This window comes from Vulpes lagopus, chromosome 23 (assembly GCF_018345385.1).
Source record: "Vulpes lagopus strain Blue_001 chromosome 23, ASM1834538v1, whole genome shotgun sequence".
NCBI classification, from domain to species: Eukaryota; Metazoa; Chordata; class Mammalia; order Carnivora; family Canidae; genus Vulpes; species Vulpes lagopus.
In genome coordinates, this window is record NC_054846.1 from 2777229 (window position 1) to 2798511 (window position 21283).

A 21283-nucleotide genomic window follows, 5' to 3' on the forward strand; every position below is an offset into this window, starting at 1 on the left:
TGCTCCATCAGTGCTCCCTCCGTGCCCCCTGTGCTCCCTCCGTGGCCCCCATGCTCCTCCGTGCTCCCTCTGTGCCCCCCATGCTCCTCCGTGCCCCCCTGTGCTCCCTCCGTGGCCCCCATGCTCCTCCGTGTTCCCCTGTGCTCCCTCTGTGCCCCCATGCTCCTCCGTGCCCCCCTGTGCTCCCTCCGTGCCCCCCGTGCTCCTCCGTGCCCCCCATGCTCCTCCGTGCTCCTTTGTGCTCCCTCCATGCCCCCCATGCTCCCTCCATGCCCCCCTGTGCTCCCTCCGTGGCCCCTGTGCTCCTCCGTGCTCCCTCCATGCCCCCCATGCTCCTTCGTGCTCCCTCCATGCTCCTCTGTGCTCCTTCGTGCTCCCTCCGTGGCCCTCGTGCTCTTATGTGCTCCCTCCGTGCCCCCCATGCTCCTCCGTGCTCCTTCGTGCTCCCTCCATGCCCCCCTGTGCTCCCTTCGTGCCCCCCTGTGCTCCCTCCGTGCCCCCATGCTCCTTCGTGCTCCCCCCATGGCCCTCGTGCTCCTACGTGCTCCCTCCATGCCCCCCGTGCTCCTCCGTGCTCCCTCCATGCCCCCTGTGCTCCCACCATGCCCCCATGCTCCTCTGTGCTCCGCCGTGCTCCCTCCATGTTCCTCGTGCTCCCTCTGTGCCCCCATGTTCCTTCAAGCTCCCTCCATGCTCCCTCCGTGCCTCCCATGCTCCTTCGTCCTCCCTCCGTGCCCCCCATGCTCCTTCGTGCTCCCTCTGTGCTCCCTCCGTGTCCCCCCATGCTTCTCCATGCTCCCTCCATGCCCCCCGTGCTCCCTCCATGCCTCCCTGTGCTCCTCCGTGCCCCCCATGCTCCTCCATGCCACTCTGTGCCCCTCCGTACCTCCTCGTGCTCCCTCCATGCCCCCCATACTCCTCCGTGCCCCCCGTGCTTCCTCTGTGCCCCCCTGTGCTCCTCCGTGCTCCTCTGGTGTCAGGCACCCTGCTCAGCTGGGAGTCTGCTTCTCCCTCTCCCTCTGTACCTCCACCTCCACCCATCCATGCTCTCTCTCTCTTTCAAATAAATAAATAAAATCATAATTAATTAATTAAAAATGGCGAGGTTTAACAAGTGAGAGGCCTGTTATCAAGGAAATACACTTTTTATCACAAGACAACTCTAGGCCAAAACCCATAGAGAATTTTAAAAAGACCACAGGGATTTTTTTTTTTAACTTTTATTCATTCAGAATGCAATTCTAGACCAATCTACAACCAAGAGAAAATCCTTAAACTTTTAAACAGTGTTAACAGGCTAAATAATATAGCAGTATAGCCCCCGTATGTACAAGCAAGAAGTCGCTTTCCATCCTTATCATAAAGCCTCTTCCTAAACATTTATGTTTCCTTCCCATCCAAAAAAGGCATTAACAAGATCATGCTCGTGTAGCGAGTCAGCACAAGTGACAATTTATACTGAAGTATCAAAGTCTTGCGGTATATGGTGCCCACAACTCCAAGCTGCAGCTGTTGACCTTCTCAGTGGCACTCACTATGTGGCATCGTCACCAATTAACATTAGAAGAAGGACTTCGTTCATTTTTAAAAGCTAGAATTACTCAAAAAAAATCTCTGTATTGTAAATAGCATGTGAAATATTGCATTTAAGTCTAAAACGGCAAGATCGCTTAAACTTTTTTTCTACAGTCCTCCATGATTAATATATGTAGGAAAATCAATGTTATATGAGAAGAAACAGACCAAGTTCTTACATTTTACCTAAAAGTCTAATTGTTTTTAAGTAGTATCTATTAATATTTAAATGATTACAAAATAAATCAATGTTAAATATTGCACAAAATCTAAAAGAAAATGGCCACGTTACATCATACTATATAGTATAGATTGATTAAAAGCAGCTAATTAGAAGCTTCTTTAGAAATTTAAAGTTTCTGACATCATTTTCCACCATTCCATCAATTCTTCCTTTTCCTCTTCTTTCCTTTCAGAAAATGACTCCAGTTCAAAATCAACCTAAAGGAGAAAATCAAGAATATATTGTTACCAAACTGCAGGTATATTTTTAAAAGCTGAGATTTTAAAAATTTAGCGCAGTTCTAGAGCTTATAGACTAAGTTCAGTATAGCCACCTGAATTAAAGGATATCCTAAAAATCTCTTGTGATAAATAAAAGATACTTTCAGGGGGAAAAAAAAAACAATCAGAGGCCATTATGTTTGAAATGTGCTTTGATCTTATAGCCTTGTAGGATTATTTAAAAGCAGACTGTGTAAAGGCAGTCTATTTAAGGGCAATCTTCCCCTCTCCTCAAGAAGAAGGTATAATTTATAATTAATTTTCTGCCTTTGAGTATTCACTGAGATTCCATAAACTTTGAATTTTCTCCTAATAGCTGGGGATACATGGAAGAATGTAGCTCAGTTTCCTCGTGTCCTAAACCACAGGTTCTGCTTTCCAGAATCTTGAATCTGCTGGGACTGAGGGAGACACACACCTCTCCAAACCGCCACAGGGACCAGTGGCCCAGGAACTCAACTCTCTGGGTGGACTGGGAGTTCCCAGCAGGTGTCTGCAGGTCCGTGCACTCCTGCATATTCAAAATCTGTACGTCCAGCCTCAGGCCTCCTCCGGCCCCTACGTTCCCCTGCTCTCACTGCAAGTAGAAGCGAGGGTTCCTTGGTCTGGCCGCTTGAGCCCCTAGTCAGTTAGGAATCTGATAACACTCACTACCTCCTTGAAATCACACGGGGCAGGCTAAGATCCAAATAACTGAATATTTAACAACCTGGTCCTGGAGCTCCTTTTTCCCAGGTTCCACCCGCCCAAATTTATCTCCTCACTTTACTACATATGCAGCCTAATGTACACATACACACGACGAAAACCAAAGCACCAGTTAAAAACTCAAGATGCTCTGTTTGCATAACCAAGCACTTGAGACTTAAAACTTTGGATTCAAGCACAAAAACGCAATAAATTGTTTTTAAGGAAGCCTTGCAACTGGAAATCCTGCAGGCCATTCCCTGGTTGCAAAAAGGTGACGCCAAGATAGCAGTAGAATCCTGCTCCGAGAGCAGCTTTGGTCTCCTCACCATCACCTTCCTAACTAAATAAGTGGCACCTACTTAAATAAGATGCACTTTTTGATAGCTCTTAGGGTCTTTCTCATAATATGTGCTTAACAAATGTTTGGTTAATGCCCAAGATCACCTGGCAGGCATAATTAACTTTTCCAAATACTCACTGAGTATTGTACTGGATGCTAGAAATAAAAAAGATAAATGGAACAGAAATGTCATTTTAGATTGCAATCAAGGTGGCAAATAAAACCTTCATTTTTTTTTTTTAAGCTGTATTCGATTTTCTTGCGGATGTCTTCAAAAACCGAGAAGTGATAAGGGAGCTTCACACTGAGTAGTATAAAATCAACCAAGGAGCCCTTGGTCAAGTTACTTGACTTCACTAGGCCTCAGTTTTCTCACCTGCTAAATGGGGTAACAGCGGTACCTACCTCACAGGGTTATTATGAAGACTAAATAGAAATGACTTGAATATGTCGGACACATACAGAGCGCTCCATAGATCTTAGAAATTATGACTTCTTACCCCAACAGCAGGGCTGTAAGGAACTGCTACTTTCTTTGTTGTTGCCAGATAGCCTGGAGCTGAGGCTGTGAGCTTATAGTTTCCAGGTACAAGCAATCGCCAGTAATCACCATCCTTTGCTGTAGGGAAACAAAATACCAAGTCACAGATTTAGGCCATTTTAGAAAACCCAGCATACCTCAGTTCAACTTCTTTGATTCCCTATTTTTAAAGCAGCTGTTTATGGAATTTGATAAAGCTCCACTGAAATGAGTGTTACACTCTCTTAGAAAAAGTTAGAAATTTCTTTTTTTTTAAGATTTTGTTTTTATTTGTTCACTTGCAAGAGAGAGAGAGAGAGAGAGAGAGAGAGCGCACCAGCAGAAGAGGAGGGGAGGAGGGAGAGGGAGAAGCAGGCTCCTCGCTGAGCAGGGCGCCCAAGGCCAGGACCGGAAGGAGGCAGAGGCAGCAGGGCGGGAGCGAGGGAGGGACACAGGAGGCCCCCAAGAGCAGAGAACCCCAGCGGCCACAACAAGGACTCATGCTCCGTGCACCCCCTAGGGCCTCCAGGCCACGGCAAAAGCACCCACCAGATGTGACGTCGTGGTCTATTCCTTCCACCGAGATGGTTGCGTTGGCGATCGGGTTCCCCTGAAGGTCGCGCACAAAGCCTTTAACTCCCCGGTGTATCTGTCAAGGTCAAGAACAACCAAAAACGGCAAATTAGAAATGATCCAGGAATACATTTTGCGTCAAGAATGTCCACATTTCCTAGAAAAGTCCTGTTAGATCCCCCTTGCCTAAGGATCGGAAGAGGCTCAAAAAGCCGCTAAATTATCTTGAACGCTCTTTACACTGATCTTTCCTCGAGTGGACAAATGAGAGGTAATCCCCCGGAAACTGACATCTCGTTCTGAGCCACAGGAAGCCAGCGAAGTACCCTCCCAACCACCAAAACCACCAAACCAAGTGTGTCCCACCGGACGCAGCGCGGGGCTTGGCAGATTTCAGTACTTTCTCCTTCTGACGTTTGGCCCTCGAATCCTCGCTCCTGCTGAATAGACACACACTGTGGCCGCCCCTGCGATACACCCAGTGACGACATGATTCCGGTTGAAAATAAGTGACATGAAAGACGAGATTTGGACTTCAAGACTGAAGACGAGATTTGGAAAGGCAAGCAGAAGAGATGCCGTGGAGAATACCGCCCCCGAACCACGTTGCAGTCCACTAAGGCAACGCAAACTACAAGAGCGGCTTTTTCCTTCATTTTAAGCAGAACTCAACTAAATCCATAGGTGTTTCAAGTGACCGAGGTCACTTCAGGTTCCTGAGAAAGTGCTGCTTCTGGAATACCAAATGGTGATTCATTAAGCTCAATTCCTTAACAGAAGAGGCCCCACTTCCCAAAGCCTCAGCTCGCTCCTCACTCAGTCTCACCCTCAAAAGTGGATTTTCTTTTGCTACTGAGGCTACTGACTGGAATATTTCCTACAGGAGGTTGATTAGGTCTCGGGTTTGCCTTTGTCATCAGAATAAATCTGACAGTAGCACAAAGTTTTATCAAAGAGATGCCCCTGATTACCAATCAGCAAATCTTTTTGCATTTGCTATTAAAAAAAAAAAAAGCAGAACTTCTAAAACTCTATAAAAATAACATGTACTCCCTTTCCCTAAAGGCAATTTGGGGATCAGAAAAATTTTAGGGGGGATCCCTGGGTGGCTCAGTGGTTTAGCGCCTGCCTTTGGCCCAGGGTGCGATCCTGGAGTCCCGGGATCGAGTCCCACGTTGGGCTCCCGGTGCATGGAGCCTGCTTCTCCCTCCTCCTGTGTCTCTGCCTCTCTCTCAATCTCTGTGTCTATCATGAATAAATAAATAAATAAATCTTTTTAAAGAAATTTTTTTGTTAATTTTTTAGGGAAAAGGAAGAGAGGTACACAGAGAACAGAAAATCAGAGAAAACATACAAATTTTAATTTCTTAATATGAGAGTTCTTCAAAGAAATTTAGAAAGCTTATAAACAAGCAATAATTTACCCACATGTACTTTATGCATCTTGAGACACTATAATCCTGGTATGATCAATATTATCATAAATATTCAATATTATGAATAAACCTGATCAATATTATGATCAATATTATGATCAGGTTAGGGAAACCTTAGGGAAACGTTAGGGAAATGAAAGTTTTAAATTTCCTTGCCATTGGACAATAAGTCATATTGTCTGCATTAGGCACAAATATACCCAGTTAATATTCATGTCTTTACATTTTTCTGCCTCTGCCACACCAAACTTAGAGTATGCAGTTTAAGAAGTAGTGAAATAGGTAGATATCTATCTGTGAGATGGCAATTTTGGAGCAAACATCTCTGAAAAAAATGCCACCGTAGCCGTAAATCTCAGTGGAAATGTTACGGGGTCTCGTAACTCCACGCGAATGCAGATCAGGAGCTGCGGCCATTCTATGGCTTCTGCAAAGGAAATCACAGAACTTCAAATTTCACTCGCGCTTGAAGAAGCTATTTACTCTATTTGTGCCTCCTATAATGCTCTCTCCTCAGATTCCAGGACGTCAATCAACAAAGACTGGGAAAAAAAAGAAACCGAAACCCCATCCAGAAGATTCTCCACTGTTAGTGGAACTGTTCGTGTCAGTAACCCTTAGGCCCTCCCATGCCCAAGGGCCACCCAGAGCGCTTGCTGGGACGGAGACTCTGAGGTCCTGCGATGCAGGGAGTGGGGCTCATTGGTGGGACCGGAAGCTCATTTTTAACAAGAACTAGGCGATTCTGATGCAGGTGCCCATGAACCAGTCTTCGTGGATTTCTTTGGGAATTTTGGGAACTGGACTGTTCCAGAGCTACCGAGTGAGAGGCTCAAACTATTTACCCTAATTCACTTTACAATTCCAGTTGCTGCAAACATCCCTTTAAAACTCTGCAGGAGGGGATTCCTGGGTGGCGCAGCGGTTTGGTGCCTGCCTTTGGCCCAGGGCGCAATCCTGGAGACCTGGGATCGAATCCCACGTCGGGCTCCCGGTGCATGGAGCCTGCTTCTCCCTCTGCCTCTGTGTGTGTGTGTGTGTGTGTGTGTGTGTGTGTGTGTGTGTGTGAGACTATCATAAATAAAAAAATAAAAAATAAATAAAATAAAAAAATAAAAAAAATAAAACTCTGCAGGAGATTTCCTCTCAACCAATTACAGAATTAGAGATTACAGATTAGATCTCCTAATCCATTTTCCACGAGCTGTCAGCTAGTCCACACTCGGACTTTGGGTCCAGGTGTTCAGTTACGAAGCCCCATCGTACTCTGTCCCACTGTCGATAAAATAACTCCAACACAGAACGTCCGGCAGTCTTCACTGATCTGTCATCAGCCCTTGACGCCCGGGACTAAGTGGCCCATGAAGCAAGCTGGGGGAGTTCGGTGTAGACGAACTGCGTCTCCACGGCCTGCACGGTAACACGGCCGTCCCCCAGGGTGGAGCCCGTGGGTGTGCAAGTTCTCATTCCAAGTGGCGTAAGACAGGTCTGTATGGCCAGCCAGCTCCCTCTTCTTTTTGGCTTATTTCTATATAAACTGAAGAACTGACACAAGCCTACTCGCCTCCACAAATATCACACATATTCTCCTTCCTCCTGATGGTACACACCCGTGGGGTTTGTTTTGTATTGAGTTTTTCCTTAAGAACTGAGACTTCAGGGATCCCTGGGTGGTGCAGCGGTTTGGCGCCTGCCTTTGGCCCAGGGCGCGATCCTGGAGACCCGGGATCGAATCCCACATCGGGCTCCCGGTGCATGGAGCCTGCTTCTCCCTCTGCCTATGTCTCTGCCTCTCTCTCTCTCTCTCTCTCTCTCTCTCTCTCTCTCTGTGACTATCATAAATAAATAAAAGTTTAAAAAAAAAAGAAAGAACTGAGACTTCAGCAGCAGCTGAAACTGTTTTTCAATTGATGATCAGAGTAATAATCTTATCGGCGTCAACTATCGTAAATCTTGCAAGTTCTTAAAGTTCCAAGAAGACTTTTCTGAACCCCCAGGACTGAGTTAGGGACCCATAGTGCTGCCATTACTCTTTGTAATTGACTTTTATTTTAGAATTTACCATCCTCTCTTATGGTTAGGTATTGACCCAATCTAATTTCTGACCTAATCTAATTGACCTAAGTTCTGAACTCCACTAATAGGAAGACTTCTTGAGGGCAGTCACTAACTACCCCCAGTGCTTAACGATGTGCCTAAGACCCTAGAGGAGCTGAATACATTTTTGTTGAAAGAACCACAAAGGGGGACCTGGGTGCCTCGGTCAGTTGAGCGTCTGCCATCAGCTCAGGTCATGATATCAGGGTTCTAGGATGGAGCCCCACATAGGGCTCCCTGCTCCATGGGGAGCCTGCTTCACCCTCTCCCTCACCTGCTACTCCCCCTACTTGTTCTCTTTCTTTCTCTCTCTCTCTCTCAAATGGATAAATGAAATCTTAAAAAAATAAAAAAGCTATGTAAATAAAATGAAAAGCACTATATAGAGGAGGCATCATTTAATGTGTAAGTGGAGGACACACCAAATAACCCCATCTTACTTCCTCTGCCCAAAAAGCATTTTTATAACTCTCCTCAAAGGAGATCCTATTCGGGAGCTCTTATTAAAGTTGTTCTAGGGTCCACATAGCTAATTATCCTTGGCTTTTGTTGGTAAAAATGCCTTTTTCTATTAACATGCAGCAGGATTCCTCTGATTGAAAAAATCTTGTGTAATGAGTAATTTTTAATTATTGTAATTAGTGGATATATTCCCTGAGACTCACTTTCAGTAAGGTTTTATGCGGATATCTGACATGTGTAGAATACTTTTACATGTCTTAAAATGCATCAGTTTCCTATGCATATGTTGTCCACATATATGCAAATAGTGTCATGTTTACTTAACAGCATTTGTTCATTTTGAATTCGTTTTTAAATTAGTCTGGACTCTCTGCTGGCACATGAAACAGACACCACTCTACCTGACTTTGGGTGTAAACAGCCACACATGGACTGGAACTTGCAGACTGTCAAGGCCCTGCAGGCGAGGAACGGAGTCTTTAGGTCTGGTGCCAATGTCAGCACACTACAGAGACGTGGGGTGGCCAGGGGACTGGCCTGGGTTGGGTCTCAGTAGGTGAGACGTCTCGCTCCAGCAGATGGTGAGATTCCCCCCAAATTCTGTACAGATCCCACCGGAATGGCTACGTAAGCGCCTCTCCAGCACAGAGCTAGGCTTGTGCCGTCAGAGACAACACGGCACGGTCATTCTGGAATGAGACAGTCCAGGTTCAAATTCTGCCCGAGTGACTTCAGGCAAGCTGTTTGCTTTGTCTGTGTCTCCGATCCCTCATTTTTAATTCGGGGATGAGAATGATGATGAGGATGATGATGATGATGACAGTACAACTTCCCTCATAGGGTCTGTTGTGAAGATTAAATGCCTTAATGATCACAAGGCACTCAGAACAGTGTCTGGGAACCCGGAACGGCCAGGAATGGTCAGCTGGCATCATGATGACTGCCTCGGGTCCCGCTGAGTCGACGGGGAGACAAGTGGGGCACATGGGGCACAGCGTTTGAGAAGGCGCTCGCACCTGGGGGGACCCTCTACCCACAGGCCCCGGCGACAAGCACCTCCTAAGGGCTGGAGCCCAGGGGCCTCGTTCCCCTGCCCTCGCCCTGCTCCCGCGGGGGGCACCTGACAGGCCCAAGATGGGGGGCAGGAGGGGCTGGGGCAACACGACACACACAGGCTGTGCTGCCACCATCCGGGGCACCTGACAGGCCCAAGATGGGGGACAGGAGGGGCCAGGGCAGCAGGAGGAGCGCAGGCTATGCTGCTCCCACCCGGGGGTGCCCAACAGGCCCGAGATGGGGTGCAGGAGGGTCCGGGGCAAGAGGATGAGCGCAGGCCATGCAGCTCCCTCCTGGGGTGCCTGACAGGCCTGAGATGGGAGGCAGGAGGGGCCGGGGCAACACAACACACACACACGCTGTGCTGCCATCGCCCGAGGCACCCCACAGGCCCGAGATGGGGGGCAGGAGAGCCCGGGGCAACAGGACCAGCACAGGTGTGCTGCTCCCACCCAGGGCGCCCCACAGGCCCGAGATGGGGGGCAGGAGGACCGGGCGACAACAGGACCTGCACAGGCCGTGCCCTCGCCCTCCCACAGACCCCGTTCAGTGGTTCCTGGTGAATAGTCAGGACAGGAGCCGCCAGGCCTGTGGCGGCCCAGCACCTGCCACCACCTCCCCGACGGGCTTGCCAGGCCAGGTCAGTGGCCCCGGGCTGGGCTCCCCTGGGAAGCCCCAGTCTGCGCCCGAGGCTGCTTACCTGCTCGAGGTAGCGGACCAGGGAGTTCTTGTTATCCTCCCAGTAGCTCCTCAGGCTCTCTTCAGGTGGGAACTTTTCACAGCTCAGCTCCACGGTGATCTCGAAGCAGTTGCTGCTGAGGTAGTTGAAGTCCTGCATTCCTGCCAAAGCACCAAGCGGAGAAGTCAGGAGACACCTGCGGCTCCCCCCGCCCCCTGCCCCAGCACCGAGCGGCCTGCTGCGCCGAGGGCCAGGCTCAGGGCCCACCAGTGGGCTCCAGGCAGCCCCCCAGGACACACCACTAACCGGGTGGCTGACCCTGCCCTCGAGCACCCTCATGGGCTCCCAAGCCCTCACTCGGGCTGCCCGCGGCCCTGGAATGGGCAATACGAACAGGGACAGAAGGATGACAGAGGGGGCATCTCCTGCCCACCTAAGACAGCACCCCGTTGGGACAGTGTCCCGTGGAGCAGAGTGCCCTCGTGGAAGGCTGGGCGACAATGCAGCAGTCCCGGGGCACCACAGGAGGGTATACACCCAGACTGGACGCCCTGGAGAAGTGCGAGGAATGGTCTGGCTTCACTTGCAGCCCCCCTTCCCTGAGGAGGCACAGCTCAGTGCCAAAAGAGCCTTTAGGTCCATGATCTCTCCCATGAGGGAAGGTGAGAATGTGTGGGTGAGCCATACCGGACACCACTTCTCTCTCACCCCATCAGAAAACTAGAGGAGGCCATGACCAGGGCAGGGAATGGCTGGGGGAACAGTAACCAAGATTTGCAGAGTGTAGCAAAGGGATGTGGGCCTTACTAACCATGCCACAGACGCCATCAGGAAGCCTGCCTGTTCACCGCTGGGGACACCTCGCCTGGAGACCCCTCAACCGGCCCACAGCTCCCCTAACAGCTCCACCTGCGAACCACTGACAGTAGCAAGGGGAGCCTTTGCAGATGCCTAATGAGTGTGCACAGCAAGCTGGCCCAACTCTGCAGGGCTGAGAGAAAGGACACAAATCGGAACATTCAGCGCTGCCCTAAGGAAAGCAAACAGGAAGCTATCAGCAATAGGCCTGACCTTGTCAGATCAAAAGAAGCCATAAAGTCTTAAGAATTCTCTCCTTAAGAAGTATGGAGGAGGTATATCATAGAAAAGGTCTGGGAAAGCCTCAGAATCCCTAACAGGACTGTGAGAAGTTATTACTCTACCAAAACCAGTTGGTAAAGGCAGAAAGAGGTGACTGCATCTTCAAATGGGAAGGCAGTAAACGAGACTTCAAGGAACATGAAAAATCAAGGAATCATGATCCCACCAAAGGAACACAATAATTTTCTAGTAACCAACCCCAAAGAAACAGAGATCTATGATTTTCCCAATAAAAAAATTCAAAATAGTTGTTTTAAGGAAACTCCGTGACCTATGAGAAAAAAAACAGAAACAATTCATGAAATCAGGAAAACAATTTATGAGCAAAATGAGAAGTTTCACAGAAAGATAGAAATCATAACAAGAGCTAAAAAAAAATCCTGGAGCTAAAAATATATGTATATATATTATATATGGAATTAGAAGGAGGAAAAATGCAACAGATAGTATTAACAGCAGACTGGATCAAGGAGAAGAATCAGTAGGCAGAAACAGGTCATTTGAAATTATCCAATCATATGAAAACAAAGAAAAAAGAATGAAAAAGAGTGAAGAAAGCCTACATGACTAGGGGATATCATAAGAAAAAAATCTACATATCACTAGAGTCCCAGACGACAAAGACAGAGAGAAGAGAAAGAAGGCTAACATCAAGAAATAATGGCTGAGAACTTCCTAAATCCAGGAAGAAATTTGGACATCCAAGTTCATAGGTCTCCCAAATATTTCAATTCAAAAAGATCTTCTCCAGGACATATTAGAATAAAGCAGTCAAAAAAAAAAAAATCAAAGACAAAGAGATGATCTTAAAAGGAGCTAAAAAAGGGGAAAAAAAAAAAAAGCTTATGACCTACAATAGGAAATTCCACCCTTCCACCCCACCCCCGCACCACCCATGAGGCTATCAGTAGATTTCTCAGCAGAAACCTTACAGGCCAGGAAACAGTGGGATGATATGTTCAAAGTGAAAGAAAGAAACTGTTAACCAGGAAAACTTTACTGAGTAAACTTGTCCTTCAGAAATAAAGGAGACAGAGTTTCCCAGATAAAAGCTGAAGGAGTTCATCACGTTAGAACTGCCTTACAAGATACGCTGAAAGGTGTTCACTTGAAGCTGAAATGAAAGGATACTAATTTGTAACATGGAAACATACAAAAATATGCAACACACTGGTAAAGGTAGGTATAGGGTCAAATACAAGTCCATAATACTGTGTTATGGTAGTGTGTTAATCACTTAACTCTAGAATGAAAATAAAAGGACAAAAGCATTAAAAATAACTATATCCACAATAATTTGTTAATACACAACAAGAAAAAAATGTAAACTGTGACATCAAAACAAAATATTGGTGGGGAACAGCATAGAAAGGGCTTTTGCAACTGATCAAAATTAAGCTACCAGCTTAAAATGGATTATTATGTCTATAAGATGTAAACCTCATGCTAACCACAAAGCAAAACTTACAGTAGAGTCACAAAAAATAAAGGTATAAGCACCAAAGCATATCACTAAGGAAATCATCAATTCACAAAAAAGGTCAGAAAGAGAGGAAGAAAGGAACAAGGGAACTACAAAACTGCCAGAAAACAATAAGATGGTATTAATATGTCCTTTAAATGTTAATGCTTTAAATTCTCCACAAAGACATAGAGAGTCTGACCAGATTTAGAAAAAAATAAATAAAAGAAAAAAACAAGACCCAACTATATGGTGCTGACCAGAGCCTGAGAGGCTCTCCATCTTTAAGGGTAATAAAAGCTCATAGTGAAGGAATGAAAAAAAAAAATATTCCATGCAAGTGGAAACCTAAAAAGAGTAGAGGTGGTTATACTTTTATCAGACAAAATACACTTTAAGCCAAAAAGCTATAACAAGAGACAAAGATGGTCATTATAAAATGATAGAAGGGGAAATTAATCAGAGGACATAACTCTTTAAAATTATATATGCACTCAACATAAAATCATTTACATATATTAAGCAAATACTAACAGATCTGAAGGGAAAAATAGACAACAATATAATAATAATAGGAGACTTCAAAATCCCAGTTTCAACAATGAATAGATTATCCAGTTGGAAATCAATAAGGAAACAATTGCCCTTGAACCATATGTCAGACCAAAGGTACCTAATAGACATACGTGGCACACTCCATCCAATAGCAGAATTACACATTCTTCTCAAGCCCATGTGGAATATTACCCAGGATAGATTCATAATTATGTAGAAAATTAAAACAATGCCCTTCTGGACAACCAATGGGTCAAAAAGGAAATCAAACGGGAAACCAAATATCATGAAACAAAAAAAAAAGAAAGAAAGAAAGAAAGAAAGAAAGAAAGAAAGAAAGAAAGAAAGAAAGAAAGAAAGAAAGAAAGAAAGAAATACAGCATACAAAAACTCGTGGGATGAGGTAAAAGCAGTTCTAAGAGGAAAGTTTATTACAATAAATGGCTGCATTGAGAAAAAGAAGGATCTTGAATAAACAATCTAACTGGATACATCAAGGAACTAGAAAAAAGAAGAATAAACTAAGTCCAAAGTTAGCAGAAAGACGGAAAAAACAAAGATCTGAGCAGAAACAAATGAAATACAGACAAGAAAAAAGGAAAGATCAAAATATCTAACAGCCAGGCTGTTTTTTTTTTTTAAGATAAACAAAACTGACAAACATTTAACTAGAGTAAGAACTGAGAGAGAAAACCCCAAAAATAATCAGAAATGGAAGTGGAGACACTACAATTGATACAACAGAAATACAAAGGATCTTAAGAGACCACTATGAAGGATTATTACCAACAATTGGATGACTTAGAAGAAATGAGTAAATTTCTAGAGACATGCAGCCTCCCAACACTGAATTGTGAATTATGAAGAAGCAGAAAATCAATTACGAGCAGGAAGACTGAACCAGCAATCAAAATTTTCCCAATAAAGAAAAGCCCAAGACAATATGGTTTCACTGATGAATTCTACCAAACATTTAAAGAAGAATTAACACCAATCCTTCCAAAACTCTTCCTTAAAAAAAGAGGAGGAAACCCTCTCAAACTCATTTTACAAGTCAGCATTACCTGGATACCAAAGCCAGAAAAGGACATTATAAGAAAAGGAAACTACAAGCCAATAACCCTGATGAATACGGTTGCAAAAATTCTCAACAAAATACTAGCCAACTGAGTTCAACAGCACATTGAAAGGACCATACAGAATGAGCAAGCGGAGTTTATATTTGGGATGCAAGGATGGTTCAACATACGCAAATCAACAAATGGGACGCATCACATTAATAGAAGGACAGATAAAAACCATGATCATCTCAAAGATTGCATAGAAAGATTTTGACAAGATTCAACACCTTTTCATGATAAAAACTCTCAACAAACTGGATGTAAAAGGACCGTACCTCAACATAATAAAGGCTGATTATGACGAGTCCACAGCTAACATCATACTTAATAGTGAAAGGCTGAAAGCTTTTCTCGAAGATCAGGAACAAGAAAAAGATGCCCATTTTCACCACTCCTATTCAGTATAGTATTAGAAGTCCTACTCAAAACAATCAGGCAAGAAAAAGAAATAAGACATCCAAATTGGGAAAAAAAAAAAAAAATGAGGTAAAACTGTCTGCGGATGATACGATCTTAAACATAGAAAGTCCTAAAGATTGTACTAAAAAAAACTCTTGGAACTGATTAAACAAAATCATTAAAGTTGCAGGCCTCAAAATCAACACAAAAATTGGTTTCATTTCTATAACTAACAGTGAACTATTCACAAAAAAAAAAAAAACAAAGAAAACACTCCCACTTACAATAGTATCAAAAACCAAATACTCAGGAATAAATTTAACCAAGGAGGTGAAAGATCTATAAACTGAACACTATGACACTAATGAAAAAAACTGAAGAAGACACAAATAAATGGAAAGACATCCTGTGTTAACAGATCAGAATTAATATTATTAAAATGTCCATACTACTCAAAACTGTCTACAGATTCAATGCCATCCCTATCAAAATTCCAATGGCATTCTTTTACAGACAGAGAAAAAAATCCTAAAGATTGTATGGAACCACGAAAGGCACCAAATAGCCAAACCAATCTTGAGATAGAAGAATAAAACTGGAGACATACTTTGTGATTTCAATCTATACTCACAAAGCTACAGTAATCAAAATGGTATGATACTGGCATAAAAACAGACACATAGATCAGAGATACAGAATCAGGAGCCCAGAGATAAATCCTGACACATAAATATTAACAGTTAATAATATTTGACACAGTTAACTAATATTTGACAAGGAAACCAAGAATACTTAATGGAGAAAGGCTCATCTCTTTAATAAAAGGTGCTGGGAAAACTGGATATCCACATGCAAATCAAAGACATTGGAATTTTATCTCATACATACACAAAAATTAACTCAAAATGGATTGAAAAAGTAAATGTAAGATCAGAAATCGTAAAGCCACTAGAAGAAAACATAGGGAAAAACCTGGTCATTGGTCTTGGCAACAGCTTTTTGGATATGGCAACAAAACACAAGCAAAAAAAGGAAAAAGAAACAAGCAGGACTACATCACACTGGAAACTTCTGCCCGACTCACCGCCAGGTACACTATACCAAGCAGCACCGTTGGTTGTTCCATCTATGAAGCTGCTGTCGTCATCATTCTTGCGACACGGGGGCCGGTTGGGGTCAGACATGGGTGGGTTAAAAGAGGAGTACGCCCGAGCCAAGCTTTGGAAAATGGCATCATCTGGGCAGGAGCTATATTCATGGGCACTACCTGGAAAATAAACCCACAAGATTAAAGAAATGTACATTCTACTTATGCCTTGAAAGTTTCATGAGAAAAGGTGATAAACTTACGGTAAACTAGACCTGAGTAAACAGGAGATTTCCATTGTTAAAATTTTTAATTAAAAAAATTTTTTTAATTTATAAAAGGTAACCTCAAAACAACAATAACAACAACATAAAGGTAACCTCATAGCCACCATGAAGCATTCTCACACATAATTTTCAGGATTTGAGTTTAAAGTCTAAAAAAAAAATCCCCTATGGGTAATATGGAACTAAATAATATATATTTTGATACACTGTGTTCTTCTTTATATCTGATCAAATATGCCAGGCTTTTAAATTTCCCAGCTATCGAGGAACTACAAAATCTCTCAATTGTAACAATGTCTCACCGAAGACTTTCTTCGGGGCTCCAAGTTTCCAATATCTAAAATCACCATGGTGTGCCTACAAAGAACGAATTCCTCAGAGGCCCCGGGAGATCCCTACAAAGCAGGAAGTTTCCTGGAGCAACAAAGAGCACGTTGAAAACCACTATCTGGCTAAAGCTTGCTGGGCCTGAAATTTAACTAAAACTAGCTGGACCAAGTCAGAGCACCACTTTGCCTCCCTGGCACCACTACAAACAGTTCCAAATGCAAAAGCATGAATGCGTGGAAAGACATGGAGAGACCACCTGAGCCCTGATCAAGCTCCAAAAAAAGGCCACTTCCATTTGTAAGCCATCTTGTACACAGACCTATGTAATTTCCGTTTCTCTCGATTCATCCAGGGTTCAAGAGTGACCCAAGCTCATGACGTCTGTTGTCTCCCCTTCTCTTGCATTCCGTCAAGATCACATTTCTCTTCAACTAAACTTATTAAAAAGTTAGTCCTTTTCTGCCAAATATTTATGCCAATGCCACATGAAATAAACATACATACTTCTACTGGTAAAATCACTGAATGGCCTGTTCCTTGAAAGAATATTATAGAAATCGTCCTATAAAACCTCATGAGGCAGTTGTAACCCTTGAGCTGTTCGAGAAGCAGGAGGAACACCTACCACTCCGGGTCTCATCATAGGGGTAGTTGGCCACAAGGTCTCCTCCGTGGAGATTGGCAGAGAGCACGAAAGGAATATCCATAATCCAATGAATGACTGCCTTGGTCTCAGGAGCAAGCTGTATGAAAAGTTAAGAGATGAGAGGCTTATAAATTTGGTTATCAAAAAAAATAAATAAAAATAAAAAAATAAATTTGGTTATCGTTGGTGGAATCACTTGACAGGAAAGACATAGAGAAGGAAAAACAAAATCAATAATCGAAAGCTGGTCACATAGGTCACATTTCAAGCGCTTTGTGGTGGTTGTCATAAAAATAAAAAAGATTCCAGCAAGACCGTTTCCATCTCTATCTTTCTCATTTATAATAAAACATATTTCAATGCTGTTTGAATTTCCTTAAAAGTCGTACTTTTGTGAGCCACCAGCTATTTTTCCTCTTTGTGTTTTCGTTTAGCTTTTTTCTCTTTGAAACTTGAAAACCATCCTGCAAATTCTGCAACACTTCCATCTGATCTTGGTTAATAAAAGCTAAGAACAAGACAAGGAGAAAAGAAAATAGTGGGACTGAAGACAACAAGGTTCTCTATGATAGTTAAACGCTAGAAATATATGGTAGATTTTATTTCCTTTATTATTACTAATTATTATTTATTATTTTCTTTTTTTTTTAATTTATTTATTTATTCATGATAGACATAGAGAGAGAGAGAGAGGCAGAGACACAGGAGGAGGGAGAAGCAGGCTCCAAGCTGGGAGCCTGACGTGGGACTCGATCCCGGGACTCCAGGATCTCGCCCTGGGACAAAGGCAGGCACTAAACCGCTGAGCCACCCAGGGATCCCCTATTTATTATTTTCTTTTATTGCTTACTATTTTTCCGATTTCCTCCAAGTACCTCTAACATCACCCCTATAAAAAAATATCAACTTGGTCTCTTTGAAAACTCACTGTAAAATATCAGCTTACTTTGGGAAAACCATCCTAAAGGCAGAAGTTTCAAAAATTCATGTTTTTTTTATTTTTTATTTTATTTTATTTTTTTTACGTAAATTCAATTTGCCAACATACAGTATAAAACCCAGTGCTCATCTCATCAGGTGTCCTCCTTAGTGCCCGTCACCAAGTCACCTCATCCCCTTATGCTCTTCCACCTCTACAACCCTTTGTGTCCCAGAGTCAGGAGTCTCTCATGTTGTCTTTTAATGACTCACAGCCCCTCATATCCTGATAGCAAAAGAGAAGAGGAAAGAAATTTATACCAAGAATTAATTTGGAGCCAGATGCTTGATTCATCTGGTGAGTTTTTAATAGCAACAAGAAAGACTCTCAAACTCCCAAATACCTCATTGATTAAAAAAAAAAAAAAAAAATTCCTGGAGGTGTGATCCATACTGTTCTTTGGGACAGAAACTCTAACAGCCTCAGTAGGGTTTGATGGTTACAAGATCTTATATTTCTGTATCGCTGTTCAGTTTATGAATGAGCTTCACAGCATCCCCGGTGGAGAAGCAAAGATAGTCATCCCCCTCTCACGGGAAGAACCTAGGGGCTGAGCGTGTTACTAATATGTCCAAGTTCACACAGTTAAGAATTCAAATCCGGTCTACAAAACTATAAAGACTACGTCTTTGTCAGTGTAGCAACTTTCATGTAACAAAACTAACCTATTTTTCACGTAGGCAACTAATAATCATGAAAAAGTGTGACTTAGAATGGGGTGTTGTTTTAATTATTTATTTGCTTGGTTTATCTCATTCTGCCTACAAAAAAATGTCTATTGCAAAAAATGTAAAGGAGACAAACACAAAGAAAGAAGATTATAATGACCCATAATTTTACCATCTAGAGATACAAACTGCTTTTACATGTATCTTTCTCAGTCTTTTTCCAACACTCTTATATAATTCTTTAAATATGACAATTTATGTAAAATTTGATACGTGGCCTTTTTTGTTTGACAACAAGTAACAAATACTTCTGCATGTCCTTGAATAGCCTTCTTAGTTACTATGCTAATAGCTGAGTAGTATCCAGTATATGGATATAACATTCTTAAACATGAACAGAGCAATAGCTAATATTTACTATAGACTTTCTGTGTGACACATTGAAGTCTCACATCCACCCTGTGATATAGGGATGACACGTACTCCTATTTTGCAGATGCGTAAACTGAGGCACAGAGAAGTCAGGCTATAGCATGAGACCAGTCGGTTCTGATTGGCAGAGCCTGGACTCCAGCGCAACCTGGACTCAAGCTCCAGAGCGCTAACCACCTCCAGTTGCTGAGAGGGGTTGGGGAGAAGGGGAACATATTGGTCTGAGGGTACACACTTTCAGTTATAAGACGAATGAGCTCTGGGGATCTAACACACAGCATGGTGACTTCATAACACTGTGTTGCATACTTGAAATTTGCCAAAAGAGTAGATCATAAGCATCTGCACCACAAAAGAAAACTAAAGTGACTATGTGAGGTGACGGATATGTTAATTTGCTTGACTGTGATAATCAGCTCATAACGTCTGCTCCGTCAGATCATCACATCGTACACCTTACATCTATACAATTTTTTATTTTGCGATTATACTTCAATAGAGCTGAGGGATAGTTCTCCAACTGTTGGGTACTGAGTTGTTTACTATAGAAAAAATATTCTACGAGAACAGTAGAATTGTAGCTACTCTTTGTGCAGATCTGCACTTTCCTTTGGGAAATTTTCCTGGAGATGGAACGACTTAACCAAAAGCTAAGCATAGTTTTTAATTTTATAAAATGTATCGCACATTGCCTGTCTATAAAATACAGCAGTAGCATATTAAGCTTGCCACTTCTTATCACTCTTACCAACATGGGACATGTGGTTTTTTAAAATATGTCACTTTGATACATGACAAGTTAGAATTCTTTTAAATGTGCATTCTTTGATTAACTAATAAAACTAGAACCATTTTTACATGTTTAGTAGCCACTTATGTTTATTCTTTGGTGACATATTTATACATGGTTTAACTGATTTTTTACTGAAATGCTGATCTCTCGCTAAGACTCTCTTGCAAGAGTTATTTATCTAGTAAAAACACTAACCCTCTATATTATGGATATTTTCTGAGTTTTTTATTGGTCTTTCCAATTCATTTTTTTCAAATTTAATGATAATAATTAAAATACAAAATATCAAGATATTTATGTTGTCAAATCTACTGATCTTTTCTTTATGGTCTCTACTTCTGCATTTTATTCATTCAATAACTATTAAATGGTCACCATATGCCAATTCTTCTATATAAGGGATTTAGAAAATTCTATCCCCTTCTAAAAATTATATACTTACCAAAATTTTCTTTTTCTAGGTTCATACTTTTAATATAGATTTTATGTTGATCTGTGCTGAATTTGTGAGATGGATTCCTCTCAATTTCATTTATTGAATTATCCTTTCTTTCCACAGTGGTCTGAAAAACTCCCTTGCTATATGCTAAATTCTTATACGTACTTAAATTTGTTTTTGGAATTCAAATTAATTTAAATTAAATCCAGTTCAAGTTTTTATTTAAATCAACATTAAAATAACTGATACAGAACATGGACTCAAAAAAAATCTTTAATCTAAAAAATAGCCATGCTTTTCTTTGCAATAAATTTATGGTTTATTAGGCTCAACTGCTCAAAAAAATGGCAATAATATTATATGTAGGAGTTTAACACATTCTTTTATATTATGTTTAAAGTTTTCCTTGCAGTGCTGAATTTCTTTTCAACCCTCTCCCTTATACATCTCTTTCATTCCTCCTATTTGCTCTACCCCAGTGAATGGTACCAACAAGTATTTCTATGAGTTCAGAAGAGACATCTCTGTGGTTTAGAGAATCATTGAAGACTTTAGGAAGGAGGTGGAATTCCACGATGCCTTGGGGGAAAAGAAGACAGGCTTTGGATAGGAGGAAAAGAGTAGTAAAAACTGAAAGGAAGACAGTACAATGGGGGATGCAAGGACTGGTTTGAGTGGGAGTTCAGGAGGCAAAGCCATACTGTGGAGACTACGTTTCTCTATTATTCACCTGAAAGTGTTCAAAACAGTGTGCATGGTATGCTTCCATATATTTATAGATTGGTACACGCATAAAACATAATTCTAAAGGATACATACCGAGATGTGGATGCTGGTCATTTAAGACTATAGGGTAATGGGTTATTTTTTCTCCTCATTTACATTTACTAATTTTGTAATACAACATTTTTTTAAGAAACTTTTTTGGAACAAATATAACACACAGTCCTGAATAGATGAAGTCACAGCCGGCAATTAGGTTCAGCCTATTGCTAATTCTTATACATACACTA

General features: G+C 42.4%; 1 protein-coding gene across 2 annotated transcripts in view; it reads right to left on the bottom strand.

Annotated features, from left to right (window-relative positions):
• Nucleotides 1-1106: 1106 nt before the first annotated feature.
• Nucleotides 1107-21283, bottom strand: part of CPE (carboxypeptidase E) — a 105915-nt gene continuing 85738 nt past the window's right edge. For both annotated transcript variants that reach the window (XM_041739090.1, XM_041739092.1), the window contains exons 4-9: nucleotides 16939-17056; nucleotides 15694-15876; nucleotides 9954-10093; nucleotides 4179-4278; nucleotides 3610-3728; nucleotides 1107-2016 (exon numbers count right to left, since the gene is read on the bottom strand). In XM_041739090.1, coding sequence (XP_041595024.1) covers nucleotides 1918-2016; nucleotides 3610-3728; nucleotides 4179-4278; nucleotides 9954-10093; nucleotides 15694-15876; nucleotides 16939-17056 — 759 coding nt within the window. In that variant the 3' untranslated portion in view covers nucleotides 1107-1917. The remainder of the gene's footprint in view (nucleotides 2017-3609; nucleotides 3729-4178; nucleotides 4279-9953; nucleotides 10094-15693; nucleotides 15877-16938; nucleotides 17057-21283) is intronic.